Source organism: Pelophylax lessonae (genome assembly GCF_965119305.1).
Source record: "Pelophylax lessonae genome assembly, chromosome: 4".
Classification (NCBI taxonomy): Eukaryota; Metazoa; Chordata; class Amphibia; order Anura; family Ranidae; genus Pelophylax; species Pelophylax lessonae.
Window position 1 is genome coordinate 641,067,973 of NC_138771.1, and position 23,535 is coordinate 641,091,507.

General features: G+C 41.9%; 1 protein-coding gene across 1 annotated transcript; it reads left to right on the forward strand.

Moving 5' to 3' along the window:
* Positions 1-488: 488 nt before the first annotated feature.
* On the forward strand, positions 489-1,430 carry LOC309552909 (olfactory receptor 10A7-like; the record flags this gene model as incomplete). Its single annotated transcript, XM_082253817.1, has 1 exon — positions 489-1,430. The coding sequence occupies one exon, from the start codon at positions 489-491 to the stop codon at positions 1,428-1,430; it is 942 nt and encodes a 313-aa protein (XP_082109943.1).
* Between the last annotated feature and the right edge of the window lie 22,105 nt (positions 1,431-23,535).

A 23,535-nucleotide genomic window follows, 5' to 3' on the forward strand; every position in this document is an offset into this window, starting at 1 on the left:
TAACCCGGACGTGACGTCATGGACGCCGCCTCCGGGTTACGTCATCGGAGACCCGATCGATGCCGTTTCCGGCATTCATCGGGACTCCATCCAGCCGGCGGACATGCCGGCTGGGTGCTCGGGGCTCCCGGTGGGACGGTAGCCCTGAGCAAAGCCGCGGAAGGCGGCGGGAGGGGGGGGACGTCCCCTCCCGCCCCCCCGGGTAACGATCGAGCGGCTCCCGAGCCGCATCGATCGTTACCGACGGAAAGCCGACCGTCGGCTTCAAACAACGGTACCGGGATGATGCCTCTAGCTAGAGGCATCATCCCGGTATAACCACTCAAAGTCTGATCCCGTAGAGGTTACGTGACTGGTAGTAAAGTGGTTAATGAATGGCTTTCATGATACTAAACTTTTTTCTTGTTAGATACTGCATTAAAAGGTTTGAACTTTCTTGCAGAAGGGTGAATATTTTTATGTTCTTGTGTTGACTCTTTCTTGAAGACATGTGTGAAGACAACCAAACTGAAGTAGCTGAATTTTTGCTTCTTGGATTTCAAAACCTCCATAGATTCAAAATTCTTCTGTTCATTGTGTTTTTCTTATCCTATTTAATGATATTAAATGGAAACTTCATCATTATTGTTTTAATATCGATTAATGACAATCTTAAAATCCCAATGTTTTACTTTCTCAAACATTTGGCAATAGCTGACCTCATGATAACCACCACCATTATCCCAATGATGTTAGAAACTATAATAAAAGATGGAATCACAATATCTGTTGCTGCCTGTATGATCCAGATGCATTGTTTCGCTATTTTTGGAATTGTGCAATGTTTGCTTATTGCAATTATGTCCTATGATCGTTATGTGGCCATATGTAACCCAATGCGTTATCATTCAATCATGGAGCTCCGTATCTGTCTACGGATGGTTGTCTGGTCTTGGATGGTGGTTGTCTTTGAGTCCAATGAATTTATTTTGGTGTATCAGTTACAATTTTGTGGTGAAAATAACGTTAATCACTTCTTCTGTGATTCCGGTCCAGTACTAGAGCTGTCTACTTCAGACACTTCCTTACTCGTAATAATTGATCTTTCTCTGTCCATTTTAGTTATTTTTCTTCCTTTTGCCTTTATTATTGTGACCTATGTCTTCATCTCCTTCACTGTAGTACACCTTTCTTCATCCAATGGACGAAGGAAAGCCTTTTCTACATGTAGCTCTCACCTGGCTACTGTGTGTACATATTATGGGAGCTTGATGACCATTTACTTGACACCGTCTGATAAAAGATCACCTAATACAAACAAATTTATGTCTCTTTTCTACATTGTAGCAACTCCACTGGTAAATCCCATTATCTACAGTCTGAGAAACCACAAGATTAGAAAAAGCCTTAAAAAAAGTTTAACAAAAATTAAAACACTTCAATTACATTAAAATCATATCTTATTTTTCCTTGTTTCTTGGACTTAAAAGAGTTACTGTATCTAGTTCCATGCAAATTAATTGTGTCTAGTTTTAAAAGCTTTTACTTAATGTTACAACTGTCATTATTAGCTGTAGTCATCCAAGAAAGGTTAAAGCTGAACTCTGTATGGTTGCAACCTGAATACCCAAGTGGGAGTAGCTTTGTTTTTCTAACAAGTGATTGATTGCTAGTTCTTAATTTGTGAACCCCTTAGGAATTTTTTTTTTTTTTTTTTCTGTTTCAAGTATTTTATTGAATAATGCAAGTGAGTAACAACGTTTGACATACAGAAAAATGCAAGGTAATGTAAACAAAGCTTGGTAACAGAGCATGACCAATAACTACAACTACAGCAAATTGTGAGGGTTAGTAGACTAGGGGCGGTAAAATGGGTGGTTACGAGAGAGTAGTGATTGGCATCACCAACCCACCGGCACCCCATATAGGGAGCACACTGTGCCTAGGTGGGGAGGCAAAACCAACCAATTGTTAGGCTAAAAGGGAACAGTACCCGAGTCTACCGTATCGTGTGCGAAGAGGCAGGGGGATGAGGGGAACCTCACAGGTAGCTACCAAACAGGAAAAACATGGGCTGCAGTCAGCCAGAATGAGGGAACAAGTCAAACGGGTAACCTGTAAACTGTAGTTAAAATGACAAGGTAGAACCAACTCAGACGTTGTCGGTGCTACAACATACGTATGCAGAAGGAAGGAAGCAGGGCGGGGGGAAGGGGGAACAGGGAGAAGGGGTAACAAGAGGGGACAAGGATAAAAGGGGAAGGGGTAGAGTAGGGGGAAGAGGAAGGGAAAGGATCGCCGGGGGGGCCAGTTCATAAGGAGTGGAGGTATTGGGTCCCCAGGTTTGGTTCAGGGCAGCAATAGGGAGCTATCGAAATTGGGGGGAAGAAAATTGTCAACCCAAGGTTGCCAGATTCTATCATACTTCTCGACCGTATCCGTCAGAACAGCATCGATTTTAGCGTGAATCATAGCGTTGGTGATTCGGTGTTTCACTTCAGTCAAAGGCAGGTGTGGGGATTTCCACGCTTTCGCAATGGTTTGTTTAGCCGCTGTTGTGACCTGTAGGAACAGTTTGTGGGTGGAATTTGGACACATTATCTGGTTTTACATTTAAGAGCCAGTAGGGGAATTTTTTTCTTTTAATTCTTTTAATTTGGGTCTTTTCCATTTTAAAAATCTCTTACTTTGGAGTTGATTAGAGGGAAGTTGCAACTTAGGGGAATTTTCTTCTGGGGGGTTTAATTTACTGATTTAGTATTTTTTTTCAAGGAAGGGTCTTTGAATATATTTTGCGGTGATAATGCGTTTTTTTTCTAGTTTGGGGTGATAAGAGCACAGCAATCACTTGTTGCTAACTGTCCATTCATTAAATATCTATTCTTTAAAAAACTAAAGCTGAGTAATTTAAGTTTGGGTTAGTATAAAGTGGCTGTTTGGCAGCAGTGACAACATGCCTAGATGCAAAGACACAGGGCATAGGCATTTGTCTTTTCAAAAAAATAATATTAAGTATTTGAAGATTTGGGGGTGGGGCAAGAGTTTTCAAGTGTACCACAGTTTAACAGCAGCAACAACAGGCCCTAAAGCAGAGATAGAAGCCACACATTAGTGTCTTAAATAAAAGCCTCTCCAGCAAATCACACATAAGACATTAGTTCTTCCACACTCATTTATTGTTTATAGTCCCTCTCGACGCCACGGCTACAATACTCAGACAAACTCAGACTTCGACTCCACACAGTGAGTTTACATATCAGAACTTATCCACATTTCATACCTTACAATCCCGCTGATCCATTCCGGATCCCACCTTAACCCCCCCCTTGACAAGCTTGCTGGTACTCGCTTGTCCCTGGGACACCCCCTCCCTATTTCACCCCTACCCGCACCCTACTGCCCCACCCCTTTTTCATGTTATACTTACTCCCTCTACCTCTAGACCCCTCGCTCGGGGGCCCCTATCCTTTCTATCCTCAAACAAACATAACCGACCATTCCCTGCACTAGACCGAATCGGCTCTAGTCGCCCCTTACCAGAATGGCAACACAACGCAACTCCTATCAGTCAAAAATGCTAAAAATAGCCTCTATTAACGCACAAGGGTTAAAAAAAAAAACATAGAAGCCCTCTCAAGCACTTTTGCTAGCGAAAAAAAAAATGAAAGCTGATGTAATCTTTATACAGGAGACATATTTCTGTTCCAATCAAATTCCCAAACTAACAGACCACCATTTCCCAATTGCCCATCATGCCACTAACAATCTCACAAAAACAAAGAGAGTCTCCATCCTCCTCTCCAGACATCTTCCAATATCCATTACAGACACCCTCATGGACCAAGATGGCAGATTTATTTTCCTGAAAGAAAAATTGTTCAATAGACCAATTACACTGGCGAACTTATACAGCCCGAATGAGAAGCAAGTATCCTTCCTCAACTCAGTCATGGAAAAACGTAACACATTTCAATCAGGCACTTTGATTGTAGATGGAGACATCAATATCTCCTTACAACCAATCTTAGACACATCCATGGGTACCTCAACCCTAAAATACAAAGCCCTACGTAAAGTTAATTTAATCTTACAGGACCTCCAACTCCATGACTCATGGCGCACCTTCCACCCTAACATGTGCGATTACACATAATATTCTCAACCATAAAGCCGATATTCCAGACTGGATTAACCATTCCTATCTCAACCAGACATCCAATTCCTCACAGAAGCAACCATCGAACCACAAACCATCTCTGACCATAACCCAATCACCATGACTCTTACATTTCCAGAACTAACTCAGCGCAATACACAATGGCGTTTGGACGCCTCTCTTCTCACTGATAAAGCACAACTTACAAAACTACAGACATGCCTGTGCTACTACTTTGCAGAAAACACAGACTCACACATGTCACCAGTATCAATCTGGGAAGCACACAAATGTGTGATTAAAGGGGAATTAATTACGTTAGCCGCAAAATGACAAAAGGAAAGAAAAACACATGTAGAAGCCCTTACTAATCGCATAGAGCACTAGAAGCGTCACATAAAAAATCGCAAGCAACCCAGGTACTAAACAGACTAATTACAGTCAGAAAATAATTACTACAGATCCTAGACCGAATTATTAAATGTAAATGCACGCTGTCTAAGAGAATGTTCTACTAACATAGGAAAAAAAGTGGCAAGTTACTAGCTAGGGCCCTGTACTCCAAAAGAGCAGCACACACTATACACCAACACCATATTTAAACACCATATGGCCAGCTCCTTGCCTCGACAGATGAAATCACAAAGAAATTTGTACAATATTTTTCTGCGCTATATAACATCACACAACAAACACTTAACAACCCCTCCCCGGATCCTAGACGGGAACTTATATCAGACTTCCTCGCTAGATATAGCCCCAAGCCTATCCTTGAGAAAAAGTTACAAAAACTGAACCAGCTACTAACTAACGAAGAGTTGGTCCTTGCCCTAATACAATTCAAACCTGGTAAAAGCCCAGGTCCCGATGGCCTCACAACACCCTATTACAAAACGTTCACCGATATTCTCATTTAACCCCTCCGCCATGCTTTTAACTCACTAGTCACTAATCCCAAAGGTCTTCAAAAAGCCCTCGAAGCCCATATAACTGTAATTCCAAAGGACAGAAAGGACCTAACCCGAGTCTAAAATTACAGGCCCATCTCCTTACTAAACGTGGACCTAAAACTTTTTACAAAAGCACTAGCCAATTGCTTGGCATCACTCCTCCCATCCCTAATAAATAATGACCAGGTTGGCTTTGTACAGGGTAAAGGAGCCAGGGACAATACACTTAAAGCCATCAATCTACATCATTGGCTTACTAAAACCAAACAGGAGGGTTTTTTTCCTGTCGCTGGATGCGGAGAAGGCATTCGACAGGGTGGCCTGGGACTTTATGCAGGTGGTACTGGAACACATGCTTAATTTTAATCTCGCACTATACTCGGCTCCAACCACTAGGGTACGGATAAACGGTTGCCTGTCGAGTGCCTTCCCCATCTCAAATGGCACCAGACAGGGTTGCCCCCTGTTGCCTTTATTATTCATACTAACACTTGAACCTTTATTGCAATGCATTAGATCTAACCCAAATATTAAAGGGATCGAAGCTGCAGGACACACGTACAAAATAGCTGCATTTGCCGATGACATTCTGTTGTTCCTAACAGAACCCCAGATCACTATTCCCAGCCTCTTGAAATACTTTGCTCACTACAACGCCCTCTCAAACCTACAGATAAACTTCTCTAAGTCTTTCGCCCTTAATGTGACACTCCCGAACGATCATGTTACCATTTGTAAAAACAACTTTCCCTTTACTTGGCAAAATCGCTTGATCACCTGCCTTGGAATACAATTACCAAAGTCTCTCCATGACCTGTACACCCTAAATTATCTACCCATCTTGAGGGACATTCGAGCTGACCTACAGAAATGGCACAAAGGGCTATTTTCTTGGTTTGGGAGGGCCGCTATCATAAAAATGAACATACTTCCCCGCCTCCTGTATACCTTACAGACTATACCTATTCAACTACCTAAAGCCTTCCTCGCATCATATTGCAAGATATGTACTCATTTCATATGGGGACGCAAACACCCCAGACTCAGTCATACCCTGCTTACCCAACCCAAACTTAATGGTGGCATAGGATTACCTGATATTCACAAATATCACTTAACGTCCCACCTTGCTAGAATAGTAGATTGCCATTCTAATCGGGAAAACAAGGCTTGGGTCCAGCTGGACAAGCACACATGGAGATCCCAATCTACCAGATTCCTTTGCTCCACCCACAACACACTCCTAAGGAACTCAACAATCATCCCACGGCAGGACCTACCTTCAAATGCTTTCAATTGGCTTGTATTTCGCATGACCTCTCCTCTTACCCAGGACCACTTACCCCTCTAAAATAAAACCCCAGATTTTCCCCTGGTTCATCCAACACATTTATAATAGACATATGGCCTCATGAGCAGCTACTGGCTAAACACTTCTTTCATAACGGCTCCTTCCTATCATATGAGACCCTACAAAATATATCCTAAAACTCCACCGTTCCATTCTGGACCTATGTCCAGCTTAGACATTTCTTTGAACACCTGAACCCTCCCCCTGAATGGAGACATCCACTTACACCTTTTAAAACCATTTGTTCCAGAACTACCCCACAAAGACACATAATATCCCTACTATATGCCCTACTATTTATTAGAAACAATCCAACAGTATATAAAATCCGTCAAACCTGGGAAAAACAGCTGAACATTAATTTTTCCGATGAGGAATAGGACCGTATCCTCGCCCACACACTCATCCACAAATTCTCTCCCTTGAACTCTCCCTTATGCTGGAGATGTAACGCTGAACCAGGAACGATACTGCATATTTGGTGGTCATGCTCCAAGCTCCAGGATTACTGGACTAGGGTACACAAAGAAATAGCCAAAATAACCACATACACACTTGATTTTACTCCAGAGCAATACTTGCTACATCATACTTCTCTACAGCAGAATATATACTACAAGTCACTGGCATGCCATCTAGTCAATCCTGCCAGGCGATACATTCCAGCTAAGTGGAGATCCACCCCCCTTTATTAGGGGACTGGTATCAAAGGGTCAGACAAACAGCGGAAATTGAGGAAAGGATCAGTATAGCGAGTGACAATCTCCCCAAATTCTCCCAGGTTTGGGGGTGCTGAATACACTACCAGGATTCGCTTCTGAACATTTTACCCAGTCCAACTAACCCAAAACAGGACACAACTGACCTACCCACTTGAAGGCCACCAAAACATGAGGATGGATAGGATAACACTGAGTACAAATACCAGACAGAAAATCACACAAACATGCACTTACGATACCCTTTATACTACCCAGTCTTCTCTTGACAATGTATAACGCAAGAACCAAGACTTCTTTCCTTTCCTCCTCTCTTGTCCTTTTTCCCTTTCCCCTTCCCTTGGTAATACCCTTCAGCCACACAGGCTATGCACCTGGCATGAAATTTGACGTTGACCATGACAACCCCTTGGCATTCCTACAATTATCTCTGACCGATGAGGTTATTAAAAAAAGTGTTACCGAGATAAACCGGTACAAAGTACCGAGATAAACCGGTACAAAGAGCAACAATTGGCTACACATCGGAAGTTTGCAACATGCAGAAAGTGGGAACCAGTGACCAAAGATGAAATTTGGAAATTTCTGGGCCTAATAATTCTTCAGGGAGTGGTGGGGAAACCCCTGCAGAAGTGGTATTGGACAGCCAATACATTACTTGCCACTCCATTCTTTGGCACGCTCATGTCAGAGTACAAATTCTCCCTCATAATGAAATATCTCCACTTCGAAAACAATGAAGAATTTGATGAAATGTAATATTATTATATTATAATGTATGATTTCGTTTTTCATACTTTATCATACCCGGGATGTCTACTAGACTTTTGTTTGGACAGATTTAAGTGAGTTATTTCTAAGAATTACAGGCCTAAAACATAAAACAACAGATTTCCATGCAAAACAATGTACCGCTTTTAGCACAAAAATTCTGACATAATCAGACCGTCAGGGAGGTTAAAGTCCATTCTTGCCTCACTAATAATTCTCACATTCGCATATTATATTATATATATTCAGTATTAGGGTTGAGCGAACCCGAACTGTAAAGTTCGGGTTCGTACCGGACTTTAGGGTTTTTGGTACCCGGACCCGAACCCAAACATTTTACTGTATGTTCGTTATCGAGTTCAGTGTTCGGCAATTTAATGCCGTGTTAAAAAAAGATGCAGGGCAGCCAATCCACAAGCGTTTAACTGGTGTGCCCTTAGAAGCCATCACAGCCATGCCTACTAATGGCATGGCTGTGATTGGCCAGTGCAGCATGTGACCCAGCCTCTATATAAGCTGGAGTCACATAGCGCCGCATGTCACTCTCCTCTATCTAGTGCAGGGAAAGGCTGCGGGTGGGAAGAGGACAGAATCATTATTCTTTAATCACAACTCAGTGATCTACGTAGATTTTGTTGCGTACTAGGGAAAGGCTGCGGCTGCTGCTTTGAGGGAGAGAATAAGAGGAGGACAGGATCTTTAATCAGAACTCACAGCGATCTACATAGATTTTGTTGTGTGGATGCAGTGCACAATCTATTTACCCTGCCCTGATCCCAGTGACAGAGAAAAAATACTTTTATCCGTCTGTTAGTTAGGTGGGCGGCGGGGGGGGGGGGCATTTTATGCAAGCTCAGTGCACCAGCATGTTCAGTGTGCATTTTAAGCTATATATATAGCTATAAATTTCTGGGTTTTTAAAAACACCCTTTTTGGGCTAAAATCCACAATTTTATAGCCCTTGCTTGCTGCATCTGTAGGTGTAGAATTCAAGCTGCTGTCATATTGTGTTAGTAAAAAAAACACCCTTTTTGGGCAAAATACACAATTTTACAGCCCTTGCTTGCTGCATGTGTGATAAAAACAAGCTTTAAATACTGCAATAATTTTCAGTGTTTGAAAAAACACCCATTTTTGGCAATACCCTCCATCTTGCGGCTCTGACACATTATTCACTGCGCATTTTAAGCTATATATAGCTATAATTTTCTGGGTTTTTAAAAACACCCTTTTTGGGCTAAAATCCACAATTTTATAGCCTTTGCTTGCTGCATTTGTACGTGTAGAATTCAAGCTGCTGTCATATTGTGTTAGTAAAAAAACATCCTTTTTGGGCAAAATACACAGCATACTGTTGTTCTTTTCTGTTATTTAAAAAACACCCATTTAGGGCAAAACAACAATAATGTTGCAGCGTTTGCTGCATATGTTACTGTGAGATACACCCTTTAGATACTGTTGTTCTATTTTGCTACTCAAAAAACACCCATTTAGGGGAAAAATCTTAAAATTGCGGCCTAGTCTGTATCTGTACATGTGAGATACACCCTTTAGATACTGTTGTTCTATTCTGCTATTCAAAAAACACCCATTTAGGGCAAGATCCTAAATTTGAGAAATATGAGGAGAACGTCAAATAAGGGATGTGGCCCCGGTCGTGGTGCTGCTGGTGGAGCTCCTGTTGCAAGAAGAGGATGTGGTCGATAGACCACTTTTTCTGTGATTTTTTCCCAGTGGTTGAATTGTCCACCTCAGATACTTCTGCTTTGAAACTACAAGATTTAATTATTATAATTACATACATCTGCATCATAGTCACTATTTTGAAGATATCATCTGCTTATGGGCATAACAAAGCCTTCTCTACTTATAATTACCATGTAGCCTTGGTTGGGACTTTCTATGGGGCATTGATCATTGTCTGCATGACACCATCAGACGAAAGCTCAAGCTCCATGAATAAGTACAGATCTTTGTTGTATGTCATGGTGTCTCCACTGATAAATCCAATCATTTACAGCTTAAGAAACCGTGAGATCAAGGTAGCTCTGCAAAAAACCTTAGCTGATTTTAGGAATTTTGTTAGGAAATAAAGATTTTTAAACAAAGATATGTTTCTGTGCTGAAGTGTAATGAGTTATCAAAGAGCTGCACCTATATATTAACCAAATACCAAAAGTGATGTGAAAACATACACTAAATCACCAAAAGTGTTGGGACGCCTGCCTTTATACGCACATAACTTTAGTGGCATCCCAGTCTTAGTTCATGGGGTTCAATATTGAGTTGGCACACCCTTTGCAGCTATAACAGCTTCAACTATTCTTGGAAAGCTGTCCACAAGATTTATGAGTGTATCTATGGGAATGTTTGACCATTCTTCCAGAAGCACATTTGTGAAGTCAGGCACTGATGTTGTACAAGAAGGCCCGGCTCGCAGTCTCCACTCTAATTCATCCCAAAGGTGTGCTATCGAGTTGAGGTCAGGACTCTGTGCAGGCCAGTCATGTTCCTCCATCCAAACTCACTCATCCATGTCTTTATGGACCTTGCTTTGTGTACTGGTCCAAATCATTTGGTGGAGTGGGGATTATGGTGTGGCGCTGTTTTTCTGGTGTTGGGCTTGGCCCCTTAGCTCCAGTGAAGGGAACTCTTAAGTCATAGCAAGATATTTTGTAAAATTTCATGCTCCCAACTTTGTGTAAACGGTTTTGAGGATGGCTCCTTCCTGCTCCAACATGACTGTGTACCCGTGCACGAACAAGGTCTATAAAGACATGAATAAGCGAGTTTGGGGTGGAGGAACTTGACTGGCTTGAACAAAGTCCTGACCTCAACCCAATAGAACACCTTTGGGATGAATTAGAATGGAGACTGCGAGCCAGGCCTTCTTTTTCAACATTAGTCCCTGACCTCACAAATGCCCTTCTGGAGAAATGCTCAAACATTCCCATAGACACACTCCTAAACCTTGTGGACAGCCTTCCCAGAAGAGTTGAAGCTGTTATATCTGCAAAGGGTGGGCCAACTCAATATTGAACCCTACCGACTAAGACTGGGATGCCAATAAAGTTCATGAGCGTGTAAAGGCAGGTGTCCCAATACTTTTGGTAATATAGTGTATACAGTATCTCACAAAAGTGAGTACACCCCTCACATTTTTGTAAAAATTTTATTATATCTTTTCATTTGACAACACTGAAGAAATTACACTTTGCTACAATGTAAAGTAGTGAGTGTACAGCTTGAATAACAGTGTAAATTTGCTGTCCCCTCAAAATAACTCAACACACAGCCAATAATGTCTAAACCGCTGGCAACAAAAGTGAGTACACCCCTACGTGAAAATGTATAAATTGGGCCCAATTATCCATTGTCCCTCCCTGGTGTCATGTGACTCGTTAGTGTTACAAGGTCTCGGGTGTGAATGGGGAGCATGTGTGTACAATTTGGTGTTATCGCTCTCAGTCTCTCATACTGGCCCCTGGAAGTTCAACATGGCACCTCATGGCAAAGAACTCTGATGATCTGAAAAAAAGAATGGTTGCTCTACATAAAGATGGCCTAGGCTATAAGAAGATTGCCAAGATCCTGAAACTGAGCTGCAGCATGGTGGCCAAGACTATACAGTGGTTTAACAGGACAGGTTCCACTCAGAACAGGCCTTGCCATGGTCAAACAAAGAGCTAGAGTGCACAATCTCAGTGTCATATCCAGAGGTTGTCTTTGGGACATAGACATATAAGTGCTGTCAGTATTGCTGCAGAGGTTGAAGGGGTGGGGTTCAGCCTGTCAGTGCTCAGACCATACACCACATACTGCATTAAATTGGTCTGCATGGCTGTTGTCCCAGAAGGAAGCCTCTTCTAAAGATGATGCACAAGAAAGCCTGCAAACAGTTTGCTGAAGACAAGTAGACCAAGGACATGGATTACTGAAACCATTTCTTGTGGACTTATGAGACCAAGAAAAACTTATTTAATTCAGATGGTGTCAAGCATGTGTGGTGGCAACCAGGTGAGGTGTACAAATACTAGTGTGTCTTGCCTACAGTCAAGCATGGTGGTGGGAGTGTCATAGTCTGGGGCTGCATAAGTGCTGCCGGAACTGAAGATCTACAGTTCATTGAGGGATCTATGAATGCGACATGTACTATAACATACTGAAACAGAGCATGGTTGACCTCCCTTCGAAGACTGGGCTGCAGGGCAGTATTTCAACATGATAACGACTCCAAACACACCTCCAAGACTAGCACTGCCTTGCTAAAGAAGCTGAGGGTAAAGGTGATGGACTGGCCAAGCATGTCTCCAGACCTAAAACCTATTGAGAATCTGTGGGGCATCCTCAAACGGAAGGTGGGAGAGCACAAGGTCTCTAACATCCACCAGCTCCGTGATGTCATCATGGAGGAGTGGAAGAGTACTCCAGTGGCGGCCTGTGAAGCTCTGGTGAACACCATGCCTAAGAGGGCTAAGGCAGTGCTGGAAAATAATGATGGCCACACAAAATATTGACACTTTGGCCCCAATTTGGACATTTTGACTTAGGGTTGTACTCACTTTTATTCCCAGCAGTTTAGACATTTATGGCTGTGTGTTGAGTTATTTTGAGGGGACAGCAAATTTACACTGTTATACAAGCTGTACACTCACTACTTTACATTGCAGCAAATTGTCATTTCTTCAGTGTTGTCACATGAAAAGATTTAACAAAATATTTACAAAAATGTGAGGGGTGTACTCATTTTATGAGATACTGTATACACATAAATAATAGTGTGCTTCTGGTTACTATGCAAGAAATAAAATATTAAAATATATCAATTTATGGGGGCGGAGCTTGCCGTGGAGTGAGATAGCAGCGTGAGTCAGAGCTTCAGCAGACCAGGGACACACAGCGGCTCGCAGCACACCCACAGCTACACTATCTTTGGCTGGAAACATCTCTCACGGGACCCTGTACATCCCGGGACCGTCAAAAACCATGTCCCGCAAAAGAAAAGAGACTGGGAAGCCGAAGAAACTAACAGCTTTTTTCTCCCAGCAACAGAGCGGAGCCAGCCAAGATGGCGCCGGCGCCTCACCTCCTGCTTCTTTGGGCCCTGCTGTAACGCTCCTGCGTTTTATGTATAATGTGGATTTACAGCTGCAGAAATATTCCACTTCAGTAGTCATGTAGAGAAACGCTGAGACACCAATCCCAACTCCCAAGACTCATCATGTGTGGATAGTCTCAATTCAGCAAGTAGATACACACACTCAATAAGATGTTCCTAGAGTGACTTATATGTATAGTAATATAGTGATGATAGGCTGAAGAGACAGGTTGGGTAGAGATGGTAGATGACAGACACTTGAAAGGAATGTTCTTGAAAGTAAGATAGTAGCAGATGGGATGCAGATAGGTTAAGCAATCATGTATGGTAGCAGATGATAGAGTAGCAGGTGAACATACAGGATAGACCAACCCAGTGCAAGAGCAGATGGTATTAGGCTCAAGAGCTAGCAATCTTAGTTAATGCAGATGTAGTAATAGTCCTTAGTATGCAGAGCTAGATAGTGTAAGCTTTAGTATGAAGGTTATAGAGGTTTCCCCTGTGGGGTACTTATCACTAGTAGCAATGTAGTAGAGGAGAGGTTCGGCAAGAGCGGATGATCCGGTAGCGGGATACAGGGATCAGCAGCGTGGTTCCGATAGCGAGGTATGCTTGCAAGCATGAGAGCTTCAAGGCAGATTATGTGGCGTTGAACGAACATGTGAGTGAGACCGCCGGAGGTTGAAATAGCCGCTCCAGCGGCGCTCAGTGATGACAGCATCGGTCTTAAAGGTGTATGCGCACCTTACCAAAAGAGAATGGTGGGGCGCATACACTTAGGAAAAGTGGAATTAGGGTACCAAAGGTACCAGAACATTACACCTGCACCCACCGCCAGTGCCTGCTCTCAAAAATACAGACACGCAGTGAGTGCCCCCTCAGGGAGCTTTTCCTCGGGCAATTCCTCACCAGCATCAGGCAGCCCAGCTAAATCTCGTTTTAAGCCAGACAAGCCAGGCCCACACACCTCATGCTGTTAGGCCACAGACTCAGGAGAAGACACCAGGGACCACCCTGACTCCATAGAGGAGTTCCCCACAAACAACCAGCCAGTGCTGGATATGGTGTAGAAAGACATGCTTCCATCCCACCGCAGCACACTTCAGTAAGACCTAATGTCCTGCATGCACACATTTGATAAGGATCTTAAACAAGTGGAGGGCATATTTGATCATATTGAGTGTAAAATGGGGGAGTTCGCTACTACTATCAATGCTCTGGTTGATGACTCTGAGAGAAAGGAGGATGAGCTGGAATGGGTGAAAGCAAAGTTAGCCAATATTGAGGATAGGCCACGCAGAAACAATTTGAAGATAAGGGTGATTAGACAGAGTGCACTGCCTTCCAAAACCCACACACCTGCCAGACCAGATACCCAGAGATGTTATACTTAGACTGCATTTCTTTCATGTGAAAGAACAACCCATGTCCGTCATGCGCAAAAAGGAAAACATTCTGGCACAATATACTTCTATGCACTTCTACGCAGATCTATCTCAGTATACTATGCTGAAAAGGAGGAACCTGAGGAATCATGATCTCTCATAAAAGTGGGGATACCCCACAAAACTAATTGTCACCAAGGGTGAATGTAACTACACCATTGATTCCTTAGAGAAGGGAATGGCACTATTGCAACAATGGCACATTGTCCCAGGGGAGGGGACCTCACCTTCCGCTCAGAATAGGGCCAACAGGGTGGAGCCAAAGTGGAAGACGGTTACCACCAAGAATGTGAAGAAACACTCTTAATGTTTCACTACCACAGTTCCCCTGGTTAACGGAGCTGCAGTTACTGCTCCAAGAGCCCTTGAGTTTTACTTGAGCAGCAGATGCTGCAACCACTTAAACTGTTTATATGCGTTGCTGTGCATATTTTTGCTTGTTTCTTTTCTACTGATGTTTTCTGTTTTTGCTTTTCTATATGCCATGAGTGCTGCCGACTATCTTTGGAGACATTCTTCACGGACCTACAGAAACCATGCCTCCTCATACAACATTCCTTCGGTCATGCCACTATGCAACTTGCCCAAGGACTCCAGTGTTCAAGAGGACGGGTGAGTGTTTTTTCTTCCCACAGCACGCCCCACTTTGCTTTACCAACCTCCAATGCAGATTCATTTCTTGACTGTCAATGCCCACAGCCTTAACCACCCTGTCAAGCGAAGGTCCCTATGGCAAGAAGCAATGAAACATCAATGCGATGTACTGGCAATTCAGGAGACTCATTTTACTAAACTGGCCCCTCCCCAATGTACACATAGCTTTTTCCCACGCACATTCTTTGCCAATGCCGACTCCAACACAAAGGGCGTGATGGTGGCAATCAGAGACTCTGTATCGTTTGAACTTTTTAAGGAAATAGCGGACACTCAAGGAAGGTACTTTATTCTGATATGCTTGCTGAACTCCACTTTATACACCATTGCTGTGGCGTATTCCCACTAAACTGATGAAAACTGTGCGTAAACACCGGCAAGGCAACTTGATTGTTTTTGGAGACTTTGATTGTACCCCCGACCCGTCTATTGACTCTACCAGCCGTAAACTTAACAGGGTACCTGAGCTTCGCCACCTACTTCTGCGTCATGATCTCTATGACGCTTGGCATTGCCATCATGCTGGAGAAAGGGACTACACTTTTTTCTCCACTCCGCACGCTACTTACACAAGAATAGACCTTTTCCTTTTGGATCGTTGGATGTTAGATAAAGTTGCTTCTGTAACAATCAACTCGATCACATGGTCAGACCACACATCAGTATCTATGACGATTAAGGATGCTCTCTCAAGCCCGCCCTCCCCAGTGTGGAGACTTAACTCCAGGCTGCTGCAACATCATCATGTGCAGAAAGAAGTGGCTGACCATCTGACCAAATTTTTCTCTCTGAACGAGTCCTCTGTACAGGACCCCTTCACACTGTGGTGTGCTCATAAAGCATATATCCGTGAGGATGTTCATCAAACTGGGTGCTAGATCTAAGAGGCAGTGGCAGCCACGTTTGGACACATTATTGGCAGAAATGACTAAAATAGACAACCTCAATAAAGAGTCTCCCACACATGACCTCTCCACTAAACTGTTGAACCTCCGCACGGAACTGCGTGCGTTATTGCTAGACGACTTTGAGAGAGCTAATAGACAGATAAAATCGAACTATTATGCAACAGGTAACAGAGCAGGGAAGCTTCTGGCTGCCAAACTGAAAAGCCGCAGATATAAGACGAGGACCTCAGCCCTACTTCACCCATTGACGAACACTACTGTATCCCACCCACAGGATAGTGGATCCTGACACTGTTCAACCTGACTCGATGGCCATTGACAATTTTCTCCTCAAGTTGAACCTGCCACACCTTACTCAAGCTCAACTAGAAGCTCTTAACGCTCCATTCACTATCCCTGAAATCTGACGCAGAATTTCAACATTACCGACTGGCAAATCCCCGGGTCCTGACAGGTGTTCGGGGGACTACTATAAACCATATGGGGATGTACTAACACCCTATTTAGCAAAGATGTTCAACGCTGTGGCTGCCTCCATGCCATTCCCACATGAAATGCTTAAAGCATTGATTGTAACATTGCCGAAGCAGGGGAAGGATCCTAGCTCTCCACAAAACTATAGGCCCATTTCCCTGCTAAATAACGACTTGAAACTCTTTGCAAAACTCCTCACCCTTAGACTGGTCAATATTTTACCTCACCTTATCCACCCTGACCAATCAGGCTTTATCAAAGGTTGACAGGCCACGTGGAGATTGGTGAACATCATACACTTAGCCAATAACCTTAACGCCCCTTCTCTACTATTGGCTTTGGATGCCGAAAAAACAATTGATAGGATCCATTGGGGCTACATGCTTTGAGTTTTGGGGGTATTTGGCTTCAGTGGACCTATCCTCATGGCAATACTAGCGTTATACTCCAACCCTTCAGCCAAAGTATACTCTAAAGGAGCCTTGTCGACTCCATCCGCTATCACAAAAGGCACGCGTCAAGGATGCCCCCTGTCGCCACTTGTTTTCAACCTGATGTTGGAGCCACTGGCTCACCACATTAGATCCCATCCTGATGCGACAGGTTTTGGTTCAGCCAGGGACAAACAAGTGATAAGCCTTTTCGCCGACGACATTATTCTCATGTTACAAGATGTGGAGACTTCCCTGGTTTCGGTATACAAGTTTTTGGTATCCTTTTCTAAACTATGCTACTACAAAATCATTGTTGCTGAATCACATATATTGGGGATCAACGTACCGCGTAAGACCCAAGAATCCCTAAAAGCCAGATTTCCCTACCCATGGCAGACAGAGGGAGTTCCATACCTGGGGATCACCCTTACTCACACTACTTCATTACTATATCAGGAAAATTACCAAGTCTTTTTGTCCTCACTTCCGGATAAATTGGGAGAAATTTCCAAATCAGAGCTACTGTATCTTAGTCAGGCCGAGGCCTTCAAGATGGTGCTGCTACCCAACCCGGTGCCAAAAGCATTCTTTGGGAAAGCACAATCGCTAGTTAATGCCATTGTATGGAAGGATAAAAGTGCCAGATGCATATTTAGCAAACTGACCTACTCTAGGAATGCAGGGGGAATGGGACATGTAGTGTTAAGGGACTACTACATAGCTTCTGTGTTGACGCAAGCGAAATTCTGGTTTCAAGGAGTTACTACCTGACCATGGCTACTGCTGGAGAATATGCAACTTGCGAGTTCTGATCTTTAGGCACTACTGCTAGCATCTACACACGTTCCACTGAAGAGCGGATTTCTTTCCCCTACCATTGAAGCCACACTATTAGCATGGCGGGAGTTCATAAACTTAACCGATAAATCCCACCCTACTTCCACAATCCAATTCCCTTTAGCAGGTACCATCCATCTCATACCCAATCTATCGGTACATGCTTGGCTCTCTAAAGGCATACTTACTGTAGATGATCTGATGGTTAGTCCAGCAATAAAAACCTTTCGTGCATTGCAAATAGACTTCAACATACCCACTACTGAGTCTTACACTTACCTACAGGTACGCCATCTTCTGACTATCTCTAGTTCTCTGAACATCTCGCTTCCATGGCAGGCAAAGCAATATCTTACTTCTCCCAATACTAAATTCAAAGGTATTTCCCTGTTCTATAACTTGTTGGGTAGCAAAAATTTATTTTTTAAATCCCCGTCAATTCTAGCCTGGGAGAGAGACCTAGGCACATCCTTCTCCAAGGATATGTGGCAAAAGCCGATTAAAACTAACTACTCCGCAACAAAATGTCTCACATTATGGGAAACCTCTCAAAAGATGCTGCTGAGATGGTATCTTACGCCACATAGATTGTCTAAAATTTCATCTGATTACTCGCCACTATGCTGGAGAGGGTGTGGAGAGGTGGGGACTCTGCTCCACACACTGTTGAAATGCCCCAAAATTCACTCAGTCTGGGGGCAGGTGCATGCCCTTATCAAGGAGACATACAATATCAGTATTCCGGCTACCCCTGACACTGCTTTATTCTCTTTAGGCCTTCAAGATCTTAAACCTATAGTAAGAACTCCATTTACTCACATACTATTAGCGACTAGACTAACACTAACTCGTCACTGGAAGGACCCTTTCCCACAATAGGTGAAAGAAAATATATAATTGATTAATACACACGCTCTATATGAAATAGCATTTGCATCATCCCTGGGCAAATATGGTATGGTTAAGGACACCTGGTCCACTTGGTTTAGACATCAAGGAATACTAGAAGACATTGTAATGATTTTCATTACAATGTTTGCTGTGCACTTATGGCTTTATTCAAGGTACTCCAAAGATGTATAAATGGGCGAGGACTGGGTATGCTGCAGTTGATCCTTGAAAAGGACAAATGTGGTTCAGGATTACCTGAGGCGTATAGGCATCGTTTCTCGGGAGTTCTGAATAAATGATACAATAGTAATAACCAGGGAGTGAATGATGAATGACAAAAGATTAGAGATAAGTGTAAGGATTACTTAGAAGTGGAATGATATAGCATAGTTGTATCTGCAAAGGCTAACATACAGTAGTTGCATATGCAGGGGCTGATCAAAAAATATATGATACCGGTGATCTGTATAGCTGTATTACTAAGAATAGCATTGAAATACCCTACTATAATCCACAAAAAGTTGGTATACTATAAAAGTTGTATATCATAGAATAGTTTATGGTAGCTAGCCATAGCCATAACATCATCAGGAATAATATACCAAATGATATAAGTTGCAAAAATACCCACATATGTAGATAACATTGAGAGGGTAAATCTCAAATAAGGAGTTGCGGGTTCCCCGAAATAACGGGGGAGCCGGAAATCGTACCAAGTCTAGTATGGATTGCATGATGGGCTGGACAGGGGAACAAGGGAACAAAGAGGGGGAAACAGACAGATAAAAAAAGGGAAAAAGAGAGGGGGGAGGGGACAGAAGGAGGGAGTAAGAAAAAAAAATAGAAAATATTAAATAGTAGAATAAAAACATATAAATAAATGAAAAAAGAGGGAGGAAGAAAGAAAAGGGGGGGGAAGGGGGGGAAAAGAAGGAAAAGGGATGGGGGGGGAAAGAGAACAAAAAAAAAAAAAAAGGGGAGGGGGTAAACAGTACTACCAGTATGACATCTAACTTACAAAAAAGGCTTATATGAGTGGGCTTCATTCAAGCTTGGAGGTAGAGTGGCATTTAGTCTCTCTTTCCAAATAGTCTCACGCTGAAGAATCCGGTGGTCCCAGTCGCCCCCTCTTGGGTCTGGAGAAATAATCTCCAATACCCTAAAGGAGACACAGGAACTGTCGAACTTATGATGTAAGCCAATATGGCGTGTAACGGTGGGGTTAGGATTTTCCCATCCCCGGAGTAATATACATGGTCTCCTATCCTTTGGCCTAATTGTCTGATGGTTTTACCAACATAAAATGCCGAACATTGGCAATTCATGAGGTAAACCACACCACGAGTAGAGCAATCTGTGCGGCCACAAAGCTTGTGTATTTCATTGTTTGGTAGTAGGGTAGTAGGGCCTTCCTCAACCCAGGGGCAACGGGAGCAATTACCACATTGGTATGTTCCCGATAGGCCCCGAGGTTTTCGGGGGTCCATTGGTGTAATGGCTCTTAATAAGCAGATCCCGTATAGAGGTTGCTCTCCTGAAAACAAGTTCAGGATGTACTTTCACATATTTTGATAGAGTTTTTTCCTCACTGAGAAGGTGAAAAAAAAGAAAGTAAAAACATAATTTCTGACAAGTCCTCTTTTCATGTGGTCCCTAATTAACATCTATACCAGACCCTTATCTAGGATAAAGGTCTGACATAGAAATAGAAGGAAAGCAGCTGAAGCAGTGAATTGTCTGCAACTTTAATGGCATTTTTATAGTTTGTAATTGTCAGTTTTACTGTAGTAGGTTGTATACATTGTAGAAATGTGCCACTTCAGATGCAAGTTAAGGGCCTCCCCTAGGTATGTTATTTCAATATTTTTTTTTTCTTTTTAATGTTTCACTTTAAACATTTTAAACATTGCTGCTTCCAGCCCAGCCCATTGACCAGACCCCATGCAACTTGTTTGATAAATCTCCTGTCTATTTGCCTTCGAAAATGGAGTGAACTATTTTTTAACATTCCACTCCTGTTGACTTCAACGGGGTTCAGTACCCAAATGTCTAAAATGTTTGTCGGATCCGCCTGGAACTGAACCAAGGAACATTCGGGTTATCTCTATCACCATGTTTATAGATAACAAAAGACACTGCCACAAACTAAATCTAAACAAAATAAACACAAAAAAAATAGAGCAGCTGCAAGCACCAATCACGTGTTCCCTCAAATAAAATAAAGTAACTAAATAGTTTTGCGCTACTCAAAAATACCCATCTGGTCATAGTGATCTACTACCACAGTAAAATATATATAATTATATATATATATATATATATATATATATATATATATATATATATATATACATACATACAGTGGGTATAAAAAACATTGCCTTACTTTAAAATAATCACATTTTGTTGCATTACAGCCGGAAATGAAGACAGACGCATTTTTTTTATGCAGCTGTATTTACTCAGTGCAACTTATAACATCTAAGTGAAAGGTATAACACCAACATGTCAGCAAAAAAAAAAAAAAAAAAATCAAAAACAGAATCAATGATTTGGACAAGGATCACCCCCTTATGTTAATATTTTGTAGAACCACCTTTTGCTTTAATTATACCTTTAGTCTGCTGGGATTTGTCTCTACTAACTTTTTTAATCTAGACTTTGAGTAAATACATGAATACAGCTGGATAAAACAAAAAAAAATGTCTGTATTAATTCCAGGCTTCAAAGCAACAAAATGTGATTATTTTAAAGATGGGGGGGGGGGTAATTCTTTTCTATACCCACTGTATATTATTATTATTATTATTATTATTATTATTATTATTATTATTATTATTATTATTAATAATAATAATATTATTATTATTTATACACATAATATTAATAAAGTCGCACATTTTTGTGAACAAGTTCAATGCTGCCAGACTTTTTGTGCTCCAGATGTCAATCAATTTCATGCTAACTCCATATACATGCATGCTTTTACCAGTGATCAACACAAAACAGTGCTCAACCACTACACAAAATGCTTGCTCATCTCACCAGTAGACCTATATATATTTTAAGGTCTATATGCACTCAATCCAGTATGTCTGGTTGCTCCTTCACTAGTAAGAGGCTCTTGTGCCCCAGTTGAGACAAGAGACAGGTCCCTTTAACTGATAGGCATCCTACTTACCATAACTGAAAATTGTACTCAAAAAGAGAAAACTTTCCATATTGTAGTACATTCTTATTTAATCCTCAAATTCCATAAAATCACATACATAGACTCTCACATAGCTTTACAATATACTCAACTACCCGTTTCTGCTCTGGACCAAAAGTAAAGTCACCCAGCTCCGTCCGACGCGTTGCATCACTTGTCTACATGACTTCTTCAGGATAAGGCATACCCTGAAGAAGTCATGTGGGCATTTTAATAAATATGACAGTATTATATTTCGTTGATATCACTCCTGACCACAGAGAAATCCCAACCTGCACCAAAATACCAGAGTATTACAAATTTATATTAAACTACCATTGTTCTATGTATTCCAAGACTTCAAGAGAATTTCTCTTTGCTAACATCAATAAAATATTGAACAAGACAGTATATGTTACAACAATTTACTGGGACCAATCTAAATGTATAATTTAAAGATCCTTTAATCATGCAATTGGATTATGATGAATAAAATAATTCAATTAAATTCCTAGTAGGCTGAGTAGTCCCCACAGAAATTACAAATACAGTCTGTTATTTATTTTTGTTCTTGGCATGATAATTAGAACTAAAGTACTCACCTGACAATTTTTGTAGCACCTCGGGTAAGGATAATAATATTCATACAAGACAAATCCTCAAGGAAATACCAAATTACATAAAAGAGAGCCTGAACATTTCTTGCTGTGAGCGGAAGACCTTCAAAAATCAATGCAAGGAGCAGACGTGATATCAGACCTCTGAAATCCCGTCATACCTCTGCAGCTCAGAGTACCTCAATTTAAGTCTAATTCAACCCTGTTCCTCTACCATCATAACAGGTACACATGACCATTAGATCATTCAGCTTCTGTTAACTCAACACACTTACATACTAATACAATACTAATACAATTGTGTAAAATGCTTGGAATAGGTTTGTCACATATGAAGCAAGATCGTTGTTGTAGGGAAGACTGATGGAATAAGAGAGACATTTTTATTCAATGATATGCATAATGCATTGTATGGAAGATTTTTCTTTTTTTTTTTTTATTTCATTTTAAGTGCAGAAATTCTTCATTTTTTCTATTCTATATATTGCATATGGGCAAGCTTGATTGCCTTGACTATGATGGTTAATTGCACACTTCTCCTTACGTATTGGATATACAGTATCTCACAAAAGTGAGTACGCCCCTCACATTTTTGTAAATATTTTATTCTATCTTTTCATGTGACAACACTGAAGAAATGACACCAATGTAGTGAGTGTGCTGTTTGTATAACAGTGTAAATTTGCTGTCCCCTCAAAATAACTCAACACACAGCCATTAATGCCTCAATCACTGGCAACAAAAGTGAGTACATTTCCAAGTGAAAAACATCCAAATTGGGCCCAAAGTCTTAATATTTTGTGTGGCCACCATTTTTTCCACCACTGCCTTAACCCTCTTGGGCATGGAGTTCACCAGAGCCTCACTGGTTGCCACTGGAGTCCTCTTCCACACCTCTATGGCGACATCACAGAGCTGGCAGATGTTAGAGACCTTGTACTCCTCCACCTTCCATTTGAGGATGTCCCGCAGATGTCGCAGATGCTCAATAGGGTTTAGGTCTGGAGACATGCTTGGCCAGTCCATCACCTTTACCCACTTCTTTAGCAAGGCAGAGGTCA